The following is a 16,423-nucleotide window of genomic DNA, read 5'->3' on the forward strand; positions in this document are numbered from 1 at the left end:
GTACCTGTACCTTTTATCTTTAAGCACATATTATTTTATAATTATAGAAAACAGTTAATCTAGGCATCTTCCATTGCTCTTTAGCAAAACACACAGCTAAAAGTGAACTCAGAGGCTGGAAAAATGGCTCAGTTACTAAGAGCACTGGCTGATTCCTAGCACCCATATGGTGGGTTACAACTCACCCCAGTTCCTCCATGAGCATAGCATTCATGGAGTGCACAGACATACATGTAGACAGAATCCCGAAATCAATCAATCAATCAATCTATCTATCCATCCATCTATCTATTATCTATCTGTGAGTCAGTGAATGAGTAAGGAAATAAATAAATAAATAAATAAATAAATAAATAAATAAATTTTGAGCAAATTCAGTCTGCAATAGACTTATCCTCTGGACTAATCAAGCTTTGTGATGCTTTAGTTCTAGAAGTGAGGCAGAGATAGTGCTCAGTGTCCTGTGATTCAATCACTGTATATAAAGCAACCCAACCCCAAAATGACAGGTCATAAAGCCTGAGCTAGTTTGTCCTTAAATAGGTCAATCCAAAACGGGGATTGTAGAGCACTGCATGTTAACAGGACAGATAGAAAACTTAAGGGTACTTTTGGAAGCTAACAACTGATTTCTGAGAACACTTTTACAAAAAGTTTATATTAAAAGTGGCCCATTTTTATCCTCCCCCGACACCCCCGACTGGTTGGTTGTTCTTCACTTACACTCACCCTTTCTCAAGCCAGCTCCATGTACATGCAAGCAAAGTCTTGGAGTAGTGAAAAGGAGGCATGAAAGTAAAAGTGTGGACAGGGTATGTACCCATACCTAAGAACAAGTCAGGCCCTTACAACCATCTTTTAGCTTACATTAAAGCAGTGGTTCTCAACTCTCCTAATGATGTAACATTAATGCAGCCTTTAATGCAGTTCTTTATGTTGTGGAGACCCCAACCACAAAATTATTTTTGCTACTACTTCATAGCTGTAACTTAACTACTGTTATAAATTGAAACTATCTAATATGCAACCCCAATGAAAGAGTCATTTGACCTCCAAAAAGGTTGCAACCCACAGGTTGAGAACTCATCCATAAGGGCACCCTTTTGTCAGATTCTTCTCATCCCTGGCAAGTTTCTAAAAGAAGTACTGTCTGTATTCATAATGGAGGTCAAAGCTCTTTACCTGTAACATAAATCCCTCTTCACTACTTTGCTAATCACAAACACACAGGTACAGCAGAGACAGAAAATATAGTTTGGTTTCCTATAGCACAGCTACTACCCACAAAACCAAAGAAACCTCTCAAAGTGTTTTTCAATTTCCTTTAGTACTTAATTGGTTCAGCTTTATCAATGAAAAAATTATACTAGGAGTCCTCCAATTCTACATAGAAGAGTCATTAAAAGTCACACATTGTTTTTTTTCCTCTAGCTAGATGCTGACTACCACTAGAACCTTACTTATTCAAAAAAGAAAGATAGCACTAATGTCAATATTTTCAGCATCATATGAGAAGCAGATTTCTGATAGCTGCCATTACCTTTTAAAGAGCCCATTGCTGTCAATGGCTGCAGCTTAGGAAACATGAGTAAGAGCACGAGATGAGCCTTGATGCTTGGTTTGCAGTGTGAGTCGAAGCCAAGAGTAAAGGCACTACAATTATCTGACTTCGCCTCCACAATATACCATATTTGGAGCAAATAGCTCTATTGCTTTAAGCCTCACTGTCCTTAAAATAAAACAAATTAATCTGCAATAAGGAACAACTTCCTAGGAGTTTGCAATAATCAAAAATATGGAAAGAGAGGGAGAATTGAAGAGTTGTGTTTAATAGGGACAAAGTTTTAGTTTGGGACAATGCAAATATGCCTGAGGTGGACAGTGATGACGGCTGTGTAGCACTGTAAATGAACTTAATGCCTCTGAAATACACATTTAAAATGGTTAAAATTGTGTCATGTATTTTTATCACAGGCCTAGCTTCTTAGGTACTCCTATTTGATAAAGAATTTATGAGGAAAAAGAAAAAGGAGAGACATAAAAATAAATGCATGTTCCTTTCCCTACTTAACTGTGAAAGGCTCTAAGCTTCCAACACAGCTAATTTGGTCCCAATATCAGGTAGTGGTACGGTAAGTGTCTTCATAAGAAGAGAAGTTAATCCACTAGTCATAATCCCCCCTGCACATTCAGCTCCTAGCCCACTACCTCCATCCTCACCTCCATTCTGGTTTGACATTTCCCAGAATATCAATTTTCCAGCCCCCCAAATCTTGCAAAGAATCTAGGATGCTCAAATCATTTCCTAGATCAGATTCTAGGTAATGATGATAAGGATATGTGCAGGGGCAGCTGCCTCCTGTAAGCCAGGAAAGACAAGTTATATCAGTACCAACTGGCTGGGTGTCCAGGGCCCAGAATTACACTGATTGGTATCTCAGATACCTTTGGCTACATCTAATGGACACAGAGGACAGGAATCTCAAAGGTCTGATAAGAAAAGATTTTAAAATGTACTTCTTTGTAATTCAGGAAAAAATATTGATAATTATGTGTTATAAATCATAAAATGGAGAAAGGGGGAAAAATTGATGACTTTTCTCCAGGCATATTAGAACACTGCTTTTGATGGAGGGGCTTAATTGGATCTAAATAGAAAATACAGATAGATGATCATTAATACTCCCTGGACTCAGACTAAGGAGAACAAATGCTTAAGGTATCAATACCTAGTTAATTCCAAAACAATACTTACTTTAGGATCTGAGCTCTTGAACTTTAACCTTTCCACCAACTCTATCATAGCCGCCTTCAGTCCACCAGAATCTTTGCTCTAGGAGAAAAAACATTCAGAGTCACTAGGTAGCAATATCATTGCTCTCTCAAACATAGTATTTCAGGGGACAAAGGACAGTGACACAGAAAGCAAATTTGTCTTATCAGATAAGAGGACTAAACAACTAAGGAAGGTGTGTGGCCCCATTCCCTCTCTCAATGGACAAGGAAAGTCAAAGCACAAATGATTGGAATGAAAATTAAACACAAGTTGTGGCTGGGTGTGGTAGCACTTTCCTTTAATCCCAGCACCCAGGAGGATCTCTGTGAGTTTGAAACCAGCCTAGATTACATAGTGAGTTCCAAGCCAGCCAGGCTATGAAAGGAAGGAAGGGAGAAAGAGAAAGGGAGTGAGAAAAGAGGGAGGGAAGGAGGGACAAAGAGAGGAAAGAGGGAGAGAGAGAAGGAAAATTAAATAAACATAATTTGCACAGAATGATTTCACTGCCTCATCTAAGACTCAATTATGTCAAGGTCCTCCAAGAATTTCTATCTTATGGACTATTGATTTTTATTTTGAAACTTTATATATTTGATACAGATGTATGCATATTATATACTTATTAAAACAGCTCAGGTTTAAATTCAAATCAAATTACTATACTCTAGTTAAGAAAACAAGTTTTTGAGTCAGACACATGGTTTTGAAGTTGTCACTATATAGTTGACTAACCTAGGACAAGTTATTGGATTTCTTGAAATTTTCTCTCTTGCCTACCAAACATTACAAGGGTAGTATGGGTAAATGAGGCTTATTTGAAATGTTTGTAGAAGTGTTAGCAGAGTGTACAGCACACAGTAAGTGTTCCAAAATGACACCTGCCTGTCATTTATAATACAATCAAAAAAAAAGTAATGTGAGCCCCCAGAGGCGAGCCTCTATGAATGTTTGTGATTACAATCCAACAAAAATGTAATGTGAACCCCCACAGAGGTAAGCCTCTATGTAATCTTAAGTTTAGAGTAGCTATAATAAGAACGTAAGACCACCTTTAATACATTTTGCTTAAATCATTATGTCTAAAATATCAGCAACATATAATTTCAATATGAGGTCTTACCTATTAAGTCACTGATCTTTGTCTGCTCTGGCCCATTCCTTCTTTTGGGAATCCTTTCTTTCCTAATAAATTACCACCCCCACCCCCACACACAAACCAACACACACACACACACACACACACACACACACACAGAGTGCACTCAAGGTGGAGGGGAGGAGACAGAAGGAGGGAGAGGAGGAGGGAGAAAGATAAAGAGGCAAAGAAAGAGAGGGAGAGGGAGGGAGGGAGGAAGAGAGAGGGGGGAGTGTCTTATGCTTCCTACCCATTCCCAACTAGGTCTTTGAAATCTAGCTCTTAGTCATACAGCCCAGTCTCACCTAGACTAGACACATTTCCTGCACATGCGGCTAGTGAGCACAGTAAAGGTCAGCACAGAATGGGCACAAAATGGAGACCTTTACCATACAGCTTCAAATGCTAGCTCTATCACCAACTGTGTGATGTTAGGCAAATCATCTTACCTCCTGCACCTCTACTTCTTTGTCTATAAAATGAAGCTAGCCATAATAATAGTACATGTTGCATACAGCTGAGACAGATAATTGTGCTCATGTATGCCAGAATAGTTAGAACAGGACTTAGCACTGGATAAAAAGAATGGAATATGTACTTAATTATTATTTTTGTCTAGTTTCTTTGTGATGTTTTGAGTTCCTTAAAGGCTAGAACTATTGTTAATGTCTGTATCTCTTATAACCTGCTTCAAGAAGTTGTTGCTTTACCAGGGTCAGAATAATGGTTCAGCAGGTAAAGCGCTACCGCTCTAATGGTTTCAGGCCTGATGACCTGAGCTCAGTTCCTGGAACCCACACAAAGGTGGAAGAAGAAAACTGATTTCACAGATTTGTTCCCTTCACACATGCAATGGGTGGCATGCATGCCTACAAATTTTCTCTAAAAATTTTAGGACACACAAGGTAGTGTTTAAAACAAAGGTGTAAAATATCCACTGAAAGAAATGAATAACTGAATATAAAATCTTAAGAAAAATGTTCTTAGCTGGGCAGTGGTGGTGCACGCCTTTAATCCCAGCACTTGGGAGGCAGAGACGGTCAGATTTCTGAGTTCGAGGCCAGCCTGGTCTACAGAGTGAGTTCCAGGACAGCCAGGACACAGAGAAACCCTGTCTCGAAAAACCAAAAAACCAAAAAACCAAAAAAAAAAAAGTTCTTGTTGTAATTCATGCATATAGCAAAATCTAAAGTCACAAGAACTAATTTATTTTCTTATCTCAGAAATTCTATGAGACAGGACAAGACCACTTATTATTCAGTAAGGAAACAAGCATAAAGACAATTATTGTCATTTTTATGGGAAAAAGGTCAATTAAGGAATGCAAGGATAAACATATTGCAAAAATCACTTACTCAAAATCAGCCTCAAAAGCAATCGTAGGACCATCTTCAAATCTACAAAGTCAATTCAATTCCTCTCAAACAAAATACTTTGTAATAGTCCATTCCATATATTAAAATATACTAAAGGCTTTCTTCTCCCACTAACCTCCTTCTCCTCCCAAGACTACAAGTAGGTCTAGGATCATGTGACCATGTCTAGCATTTGCTTTAGATGTGCTCTTTGAGCACAACTCAGATCACATTTCCATTCTAGCCATGGTTCTAAAGTTTAGTAATTTCTATTTTGTAAAACAGCTTCTCTACTCATTTAAGCTTTTAATCTCTATGGTTTTACAACTGACAGTTGGGAACAGGAATCTAGAAGTCATATAACCAGGGAGGGTGAACCCTTAGTACCTAAAAAAGGGTTCGGTTACCAGATACAACCCTGCGTTTTATAAAATAAGCAGACAAAAAAAAAAGCCTGTCTGGTGATATCATTGTCCCTGGAAAGTTTTCCCCATCCCCAACACACACACACACACACACACACACACACACACACACACACACACACTCTCTCTCTCCCTCTCTCTCACTCTCTCTCTCTCTCTCTCACTCTCTCTCTCTCTCTCACTTCAGCTGCCAGGACCCATTTTTAAACTATTCAGCAAGAACACTAATGGATTATGACTTTCCCTCAGGCTGTAGAAAAAAGAAAGGGAAAGGAATGCACCAAACCATGTATTAACACCTTCAGAAAACAATGAAGGAATCCCTAAGCAGCCTACAGACTGAAGGCAGCTGTGCCTTGCTAGTATAGAGATGAGGAAACCCTTTGTCTTTTCTTATAAATGAATTTCACCAGCAGAATCCTTCCTTCTGCCCAAAAAGCATTAAAAGCATCGCCTACCTAGGGAGACACAGAGAGAGCCTCCCTTCAGGAAATCCTACATTCTATATTTCCAGCCAACTCAGAGTTATTCTCAAACATGCATTGGGTTTTATATTGAGCCTGCTATATGTTCAGCCTCAAATAAAAGTATGAAGAAGAGCGTCCCTAATACAACCACCCCCAAATAAAAATGAAAATGAAAGTCTTAGGCAGATCTGTCTCTAACAAGTTCTAGAACTGATGCAAAACTACAAAAGGAAGATCCTGGTGCAAGTTCACCCCATCCACAGCCTGTATTCCCCACAACTATTCCTTCCCTGTACTCTATGGAGCCCTATGCATAGCTGTTCAACCAAGTATGCAAACACTTTCTCTGTTTCCATGGCCACTATATATCTAGTCCCATAAATGAAGAGATTCTACCATGTCATCTTAGACCAAGTAACATGGCTGGAGAAGACAATGTATTATGGGCTGCATCCCATAATACTTTCCAAGATACTGGTCAGCATAAGCACACCTTGCTTTATGAACTTTTTTCTCCACCAAGAGTGCAAAATAAACAAGTGCTGTGCTGTGACACCTAAAGCTCAGCATCTAACCAATTCTCACAGAAGACAGTTTGTAGGGATAAGTCACAGTAAAACTAAAGGACAAAATGACTCCCACCTCTTAGGCAAAGCTCCAAAACACTTTCATATACTTTTTCTGGTATTCCTCAATAAACTTAAAAGTCATGTATTCTCATGTCATAGCTAAGAAAAATAGCTGGTGAAAACCCATTGAGGAACAAAGGGCTTGAACAATTTTACTAACAGTTCACAGTAAAATGACAACCAGAGATAATGTGTTCACACTTCACAGTGTATGAAAATGGTGTTGTGGAAATTAAATTATGCATCCTAAATCACAGAATCAATCAGGGGCAAACCAGGAACAGAAAGATGGAAATGAAGATTTATAAAATGCATGAAGAAATTAGTATTAACAATATATGAAAAATGTTTAAGGAATTTTTATAAATCAGTACAAAAAAAGGCAAGTGAGCTCCCAAAAACTGTGAATGGAGGATATGAACATGAAATGGAAAATGACTTTGACAAATACATCAGAAGACACAAAGGATGTTCCGAGTTACTCATAATTAGATGTTATTTCTTACCCATCAGAATGAAAAGGATGTTTTAATCTGATAATAGTCAGTACTAAGTGGCTTTGGGGAAATTCCATACATATGTCACTTGGTTTTGGATCTGTAACATGGAAATGCCACTCTGAAACCACATGTCTATCATGTACACTCTCATCTTCCTCTTAAGGGGCATGCACAAAAATATTTGTAATATTTTCAGAAGTGAAAAACTAGATACCATAAGCATACAGTACTGAATGGATAACAAATTATGGAACTGAAAACTATAAAATATGATGTAACAAAGAAAACAGAGTAGATCTGTATAAATCTTGATTTATGGCAGATGTACTATGAGAGTTCTTTTAAATTTGCAAAATAATTCATATAGTATATATTTTATGGGCAATAAAAATATAAATACATTTATATAATATATAAATATATAATTACATATATATTTTTAAAAATAGAGAGAAGGCATTAGAAGTAGGAGCCTTGGGCTTTCCTTTCTTTGGTCTATGCCTCCCTTTCACTGTCTTATTACTGTTATTTCTGTAGTAAATACATGAACCAGTAGAAATGAGAGGATCTTTATCCAGTGTTCTTGTACAGATTTCAAGTGGCCTAAAATCCTCAAAACACTATACATGCATTTTTTAAAGAAAAGCAACAGTGGTTTCTCTTAAGAGTTAGCCTAAAAAAAGATTCTATTTCAAAGAGAGAGAAAGAGGAAGAATCTCAAAATTTCAAACTTAGTGACAGAGGAGCAGGAAAGTTCAGAGAAGTGGAGCCATTAACAACCTCAGCGCAAAACATAGCTCCCCAGCAGGAGGAGGGGAAGCAGAAGCCTCACCAAAGAGATAACTGATAAAATGAGACCATCAGCCCTAGCCATCAGACAAGTCCACAGCTAAACTGGGGAGATAGTGATTACTCTGACAATAGCCAGCAATCTGGCAGACTACACTAGGAGAACAGTGCTCAGGCACCAAGTAGAGGGGGAAAGATACTGTTTCAAATTGAGCTACCCTGGAGGTCTAAGAAAAGAAAATGTTAGAAGCCAGAAAGCCAGAACTCAAACCACCAAAGCCCAGAGTGAGAGACTACCCTGAAAGAGAACTGGACACTAAAAAGAAGACACATACAGGGGGAAGAGGCTCAGTGAAATGATGTCCACGGGGAAAAGGAACCCTGCTTTCCATCCAGTAGACATCATCAACTGAGACTAATCATGAGGTCTGGTATTCCTGAGACTGAGGTTAGCAAGCAGATTAGACTGCTAGAGCCACCATTTGCCATACTTTGCTGTAGAGGCAAGTAATCTGAACAAAGAACTACTTGGCACCTACAGTGGGGCAGTTAATACTTTCCAGGTTTTGAAAGGACCAAGACAGGTCCTGTGCAAATCTCAAGTCTGTTTTGCCGCCCTCATTCCCAATACACTTGGGAGGCATACATACTCCCAATCTACCCCAGATAGAACATTAAACACCCTAGGGGACAGCGTCTGGGAAGTCTCAAAAAAGAAAAGAGCATACCCAGCCTATAAACTACAAAGCTACATATGGACAGCAGAAGCCTTTGATATGCAAAAGGAAGCTACTAAAGTGAAGAATGACTGAGACTTGTAGGGTTCAGGCTCAGCACCAGCATAAATCATCTGACAGGCAAAAGTCTTCAGACTCAATTTACCCTTCCTAACCCAAGCACAAAAGTCATTCTACAATTTTTGGGACCCAGGAAGAGACTGCTCTAACTTTTCATTCCTATTTTTTTTATATATACCTTTATGCTTTGCCTTTTGAAGTCAGTATTACCCTGATATCAAAACTAAGGACAAAACAACAGACTAGAGATGCAAAAGTTCTCAACAAAATACTTGAGAACCAAATTCAAGAAAATGCTAAGATCATCATATCATGATGAAGTTGGTTACCCCAGGGATACAAGGTTGGCTCAAAATATGAAAAGTTAAAAAGGAGAGGAGATATTAATAGTTAAGGAAAAATCAGACCTGCAAATATTTGTATTTTCAGATGATATAATCATATACTTAAAAGACTTAAAACTCTACAAGGAAATTTTTAGATGTAAGTACCTTCAGCAAAGAAATAGGATATAAAGATTAAAAAAAAATTTATGTACCACCAACAAACTTTCCATGAACAAATTAGGAAAACTATCCCATTTATAATAGCTTAAGAACAAAACAAAATCTTGAGTCTAAACGACATGTTAAAATTAAAAGACCTCTATAATGAAAACTTAAAGACATAAAAACAAACAAATAAAAAAAACCCACTGAAGACTCTAGATAATGGAAAGCCCTCCCATGCTCAAAGATTGACAAAATTAATATTGTTGAAATAATGGTATCACCAAAAGTGGTCTACATATTTAACAATCCACATCAGAATTTAAATGGCATTCTTCACAAACATAAAAAAACATTATGGCTAAGACCCCCAAATAGCCAAAATAATCCAAGCAGGAAAAAAAAAAAATCAATGCAGGAATAATCACAATATTTAATCTTGGCTTATATTACAGAATCATAGCAATAAAACTTTATGGTACTGTATAAAACAGAAATGTAGACTGAGAGAATAGAATACAGGACCCAGAAACCACACAGCTATGCTCACCTAATTTTTGACAAAGCTGTCAAATACATACCAGGAAAAAGGTCCTTGGAAAATGGGGCAACCACGTGTAGAAGGAATTAGATTGGTATTTATTTTCCTACACAAAAATCAAATGGCAATAAATCAAAGACCTTAATCTAAAATCTGCAATGTGGAAGCTCTTAGGCTCTAGGAGCTCTCCTCTAGAACCTGGAGGAAAACACAGCAAACACATCAAGATAAAGATACAGGAGGCAGGTGACAGTGGAGACAGGTGTGCTGGTGCACATCTTTAATCACAGCACTTAGGAGGCAGAGACAGTGGCAGAGAGAGGCAGAGAGAGAGAGGCAGAGACACTGGCAGGGATAGGGGCAGAGGGAGGGGCAGAAAGGCAGAGAGGGGCAAAGAGGCAGAGAGGAGCAGAGAGGCAGAGAGGCAGAAGCAGGTCGACTTCTGTGAATTCAGGGCCAGCCTAGTTTACACAGTGAGTTCCATCTCAGCCAAGTGCTACATAACAAGACCAAGTCTCAAAACACAAATAACAAAAAGCAAACAAAAAGCCAGGTTGTGATGGCACACACCTTTCATCCCAGCAGAGGCAGGTGCATCTCTTGAGTTGGGAGGCCAACCTAATCTACAGAGCTAGTTTGTGGAAAGCTAGGCCTCTCTCAAGGGAGACAAAAAGATACAGAGGTAGATGTTTAATGCAACACTATTCACAACAGTTAATTTATGGAACCAACATAAGAATGGGAAAATATGTACACAAAATGAAAATATTTTCAAAAAAATGAAATTATGTCAATGGCAACAACTGGAGATACTCATATTAATAAACCAATTAAAACAATGGCAAAATGCTAAATAGCATGTATTCTCTTATTTGTATTTGTTCTTAGATGTATTTGTGTATGTACCTGTGACTTGAAAGCAGAAGTAGTATTAAGGGGACCAAGGAGAAGACAAGGGTTGGGAAAGGGAGATTATGAGGGGAAATATGTTTAACGTATACTAATGTACAAAAGTTTAAACATATAAAAGAATTTTTAAAAAGTTTGCAGAGGACTCAGTGAGTGGACCCAGAAACCATGAAGTTGTTAAATGAAAATTCCAGTTGGAGAGATGGGCTATTTTCCTTTGAGTTACCAGCCAGGGAAGCTCCAGAGAGCCTCAAAACGATATGGCTATTGGCTATTGCTGTTGGATTCTCCCCACAACTCTGTGTTAAGACCATAGTACTAAAGATACAACATACTTTGGTTGCAGGATATGAAGTAATCAAGTAAGAACTGAGTCTCCTCCATGCTGACTAGCTTTCAGAGCGCCAGAAGGTTCCATGCAGGTTGCTGCAGGGGAGATGCCATTAACAGTTTTACTCAGCTATGGATCCTGTGAAGTTGTAGGCAGTAATGTGCACACTAGTGCAACGATGGCATAACATTTTAGAGGTAACCAACTCCTTTCTGTTTGGATGGCATCCACAAGAGAAAATTCATGTCTGGTATTGAAACCTAACTAAGCGCCCATGGCCAGTGAGGTCATGGGCCCTAGTGGAGAAGTTACAGCATCAGCATCCACATTTAGCTAAATGGACATCATGTGCCCATCAACTTGTTTTATAAATATTTGTGTTTATGCTAATAGGTTAGTGCTATCATCAGTTTTGGTCAGAGAAGCTTCTTTTCCCAGTGGACAAGTTACTAGAGAGATGCATAAGCAGTGAAAATCCTAAGTATAAATGATTATTTCATGCTTAGCCCTCAATGAGACTTATCATTCACTCCACGGTTCACAGAAATTGTGGAAGAGGAGGCTGAAAGGATGTAAGACTAAAGGAACTAACTGGGTGAAAGTCTGTGGATGCTGTCTTCTAGGTATGACACAATTAAAACTCTCAGGAGTTATGATTATCTGCACAAGACTGGCCAATCAACATTCCATTGTGGAGAAGGAAGGATATAACAGTCGGCACCTCTCCCCAGATCAACAGCAACTAATGGTGACAATAAGACATTTTCTTCAGTAGAGTGGCCTTGAAGTTGCCCATGTTCCTATAAATAACTCTTCACCCATATTTCTGCACATACAATGTGGCGCTCATACCAATGGAATTTTTATTCCTTCATAATGAAAATGAAATGATTTTTTGGGAAAATGAATGGAACTGGAAATTATATTAAAACAACCTAGACTCAGAAAAACAATGCACGTTTTCTCGTATGTGGATCCTAGAATTTAATTTTCTGTAAGTTTATGTAGGAGATGTGTAGGTCATGAAACTAGAACCATGAGTGGAAGGGGAGAGATGTGAAAGGGAAGCAGAATACATGTGACATGAAAATGGAACACAGGTCACCCAGAGAAAGAAAGAGACCAACAGGAGGAAGGAAAGGGGACAAATGTGGGAGTTGAGGCAAGGAATCAACAAAAACAAAGTATACATGAAAATGCCACAGTGGAACTTATTACTTTATAGTCTAGAATTAAAATGTAACAACTAAACATTTCTGTTAAAAAAAAGAAATGAAATGAAAAATTAATATTACCACCCCACAAGTAAAAGTATTTACCACCTTCTGTATTTTATTTAATTTCCAACTTGAAACTCACTTTCATACTGGGCAACCATCTTTGGTTCCTTAGACTCAAAATCATCCTTGGATCTGAAATCTATTACCAAGTGTTTTTTGTTGTTACTGTTGTTTTTAAAGAGTTTCTTTTTTAATTTATGTTTCTCTGTGTACATGTCTATGTATGCCACACAGGTGCCGGTGCCACAAAGGCCAGAGGAGGGTGTTGGATCCCCTAGAGCTGTAGTTATAGGTGGTTCTTGAGCCACTCAACTCTGGAAACTGAACTCTGGTCCTCTAGAAGAGCAGTAAGCATTCTTAACAGCCGAGCCATCTCTCTGCTTTAAACCTAACTCTGAAATGTATGTTAAATCTGTATGTTCTTCACTATCTTCTACTCCCCACACTGGGCAAGTGGTAATACTCCTCACACTCTTTGCTACCTTATATTTCATTTTCTCCATAAAAAAGCTGAGTCCAGTTTTGTTTTGTTTTGTGAGGCTGAGTTTTTGCTTCTTTGTTCTGCTCTTGTTTTTGTTGAGACAGGGCCTCATGATGTAGGAACTTTCTTGCCATTCTCCCAGCTTAGTCTCCCATGTGTAGGATTAAAGGTGTACACTACCATGAAAGCTGAGTAAAGACTTAAGAACAGAAATCAGATTCTCTCTCTTGCTTAAGCAGAACAAGGTCACTAAGAAGAAAATCCAAATTCTTTATAATGGCCTGCTTAGTGGCTTGACTGTTACTCCACACCACTGTTCCAAGCCTGCCGTTACTCCTTAGTCACCAGCATTCTTTCAACCATCTCAGCAAGTCTGTTCCATCCTACACCCTTTACACCCATTCCCTCCACTTGAACTGCTAATATCCCCAGAGCCTCCCATGACTGACCCTAGTGATAACTGAGTTCTTGGAGCAGTATTAGGGCTACCCAGTCCCAGTACACCAATTAAAGAGATGAATAAAGGCAGAGAGCAGAAAACAAGACTTATTCAACACTGGGATGTAGAACCAAAATAAGGGTTTATTGACTCCAAATCTGTCTTAAGGGTATTGAGGTGAATTTTAGATTTAATTAAGCAATCCTGGCTAAGGTGTGGTCCTGCCCACTATTAATTTCCTCGCTCAGGTCCTGCATGTAATCTAGTAGTTTGTTAAACCATGAGTCTGTTAATAGCTGAGGAGGTAACCTGGCCCTCGTGAATTCTGATCTTCATCTGAAAGATGGTCTGAACTTTCAGATTTTTCTCTTCTCAAAAGTCAAGATGATTTAAGAAGAAAGGTTAGGGACAAGAACTTATTTTTCTCCTTCAGTCACAGAACAGAATGAAGGCAGATGCCAAGTTTTCTTCGTGCTTCTGGATGCCTGAGGACCCATGTGTCCCCATTTTGCTGTAACCTATGCATCTTATGTCCCCATCAATGGATTTTTTTCCCATCAACGGATTTTTAAGACACCTTTATCCATGGCCTTCTTTGTTCTGTTACTATAAAACTTCATGGAACTGTTACCATGTTGGAATAAGGTAACCTGAATAGGGTAACTGAATCTGTGTTCCTAAGCAATGATTACTCATACTTGGCTCTGGAATAAACTCTTATTTTCTTTGCAGTGAAAATTGTGATTTTTCACTTATTACTCTAAGTGAGTATTGAGTCAAAATCTGAAATTCAACACAACTTATACCCTATCAGGGTTCATAAAGATCCAATGTCCTGCCAGGCCACAGAGGCACACACCATGCTCATGTTAGAAGAAACAAAGACTCAGAGAAGCTGACTGAATTAGCCAATGTGACACAGCTAGAACTGTAAAGATAAGCAGGGCAAAGACTTTGTGATTCACCCTGCCAGTCCTCCTTAATAACAGTGTCACCTTTTAACTTATTATAGCTTGGAGAAATCATTTCTCATCCTCTCCTGAAACTAGATAAACCATGGGATTAAGGTCTGCCCCATGAAACCTAAGCCAGAATATACACTTCTGGAGAGAAAATAGATGGGTGTGTCTTTCACTTCTATTTCTGTTATCTTAGAAGTCAGAACTGCTGGCTAGACCTCCAGAGGCCATCTCAGTTTGTAACAAAGATATCAGAGAGGAGCTGGTAAGCACCAAGATACAACTTCATGCTTCCCCTAACCCTAGACTGCCTATATCTAGACTTTGCTTACACCAGGAAGAAATATGCATCCATGCTATATGAAGGCTGCTAAGGTTATTCCATTACTTTATGTATAGTTGAACTTAGTCCCAATATAAATATTGATACACTACAACACAATCTCCTTATCACTTCTTCAGCAATGCCCTGGAATTAGATAAAATTATTATACTTCATAGCATACATTTAACAAGTATTTCATGTGTGTTTATTATCCGATAGGCCTGGTGCTAGGTGCTGGGAATACAATGATGACTAATATATACTACTAGACTTATAAGAGCTTATAGCATAGAGGGAACAGACCTAACACTGACATAAAACCCAGTATTTTGTGATACAATAAATGTATACACATTGTTGCTATGGCAGGATAGAGAAGGCTTGTCTAATATCATACCTACCTTATTCAGTCCTTTCCAGCTTTCAAAGCATATCTCAAATACTGCTTTCTCAAATAAACCAATCCTGGTCATGCCTCTGGCTAAAACCACTTTCTTTCTCTAAATTCCCACATGGTGTCAGACTTAACTCTCCTCTACACTTCATCTTATCCAAAAGGCTAAGAAACAACTCTTCAAAGTGCTCCTCTATGTACTCCAAAAAAAGAATTTATATATATATATATATATATATATATATATATATATATATATATATTCAAAAAAAACAATAAAAACGAAAACCAACAAAAAAGCAAAACTACATTTTAATCAAAATCAGTTTTATTTTCCCACTTACAATGTTGTCTGTCCATCTGTGAGCATCTGCCTCCCCTGGGCCAGGTTTTTGCTTTTCTCATCTCTACCCCACATACCAGAACTATAAAGCTTTGCTCCTTGACTAGACTCTGCCTTCGTCTCAGAGAGGTCTATGAGTATCAGTGCTCATTCCTCACCCAACAGTTTAGCTGCAAGTTAAAAATATTCAAGCAGCCAACAGGAAAAAGTACATGAAAATAAGCTGCCATCCCAGACTGAACAACAAAAAAATCCTCAAGTTGAGGCTGAAGTGGAACTCCCAAGGCTGAGACCTTGAAGAATCTTTGCACAGAACCACTTAAGGGAGATTCTGACTAGACACCAAGCCATCCCTTTTACCTTCAGCTTTATCAACTTCTGATAAATATACTTGCCGACCTACTGTGTAGTAGCTTCGTGGTACTATTCATATATTAGAAAAGGAAAAGAAAATCCATAAACAGAAAGTATTAAAAATAAATATAAACACTAAAGAAATATACACACACACAAACACACATGTATATGTGTACATATATATACTCCTGTAAGTTAGTGAGAAAAAAAAGAGATAACCTAACTCTAAGTTTGCTCTTTTGACCTAATGGTACTTTACAAAAGAGGAAATACAAAAGATACTTAGAAACCAAAAGAATGCAATTAAAACCACAATATACCATGTTACATAATTACCACGTTGAGAAAAATTAAAAATATGATTAATAACAAGTGGTGAAGAATACTCAGGACAACAAGAAGTGTCTTCATAATCATGCATACTAGAACCACCACTTGGAAAGCAGACAGTACTATTTCCAGTTAAGTATAGAAAAATGGGTATCAGGAGGCATGACCGAGAATACTTACACCTGCATTATTTTTTGAGGGGGTGTGTCATTTTGTTTTTGAGACAGGAATCTCACATAATAGGCTGGCTTCAAACTCACTAGAGAACTGAGAGTGACCCTGAACTCTGATCCTACTACATTCACCTCTGGAATGCTGGAATTATAAGCATGAGCCACCTTGCTAAGTAACTGTTTATAAAAGCAATAAATTC

General features: G+C 38.2%; 1 protein-coding gene across 1 annotated transcript in view; it reads right to left on the bottom strand.

Moving 5' to 3' along the window:
* Trim44 (tripartite motif containing 44) overlaps positions 1-16,423 on the bottom strand; it is a 101,893-nt gene that overhangs the window by 83,065 nt on the left and 2,405 nt on the right. Inside the window, exon 2 of the mRNA XM_034494414.2 lies at positions 2,756-2,833. Within this exon, the coding sequence (XP_034350305.1) occupies positions 2,756-2,833 (78 nt within the window). The remainder of the gene's footprint in view (positions 1-2,755; positions 2,834-16,423) is intronic.

The sequence above is a fragment of the Arvicanthis niloticus genome, chromosome 2 (genome assembly GCF_011762505.2).
Source record: "Arvicanthis niloticus isolate mArvNil1 chromosome 2, mArvNil1.pat.X, whole genome shotgun sequence".
NCBI classification, from domain to species: domain Eukaryota; kingdom Metazoa; phylum Chordata; class Mammalia; order Rodentia; family Muridae; genus Arvicanthis; species Arvicanthis niloticus.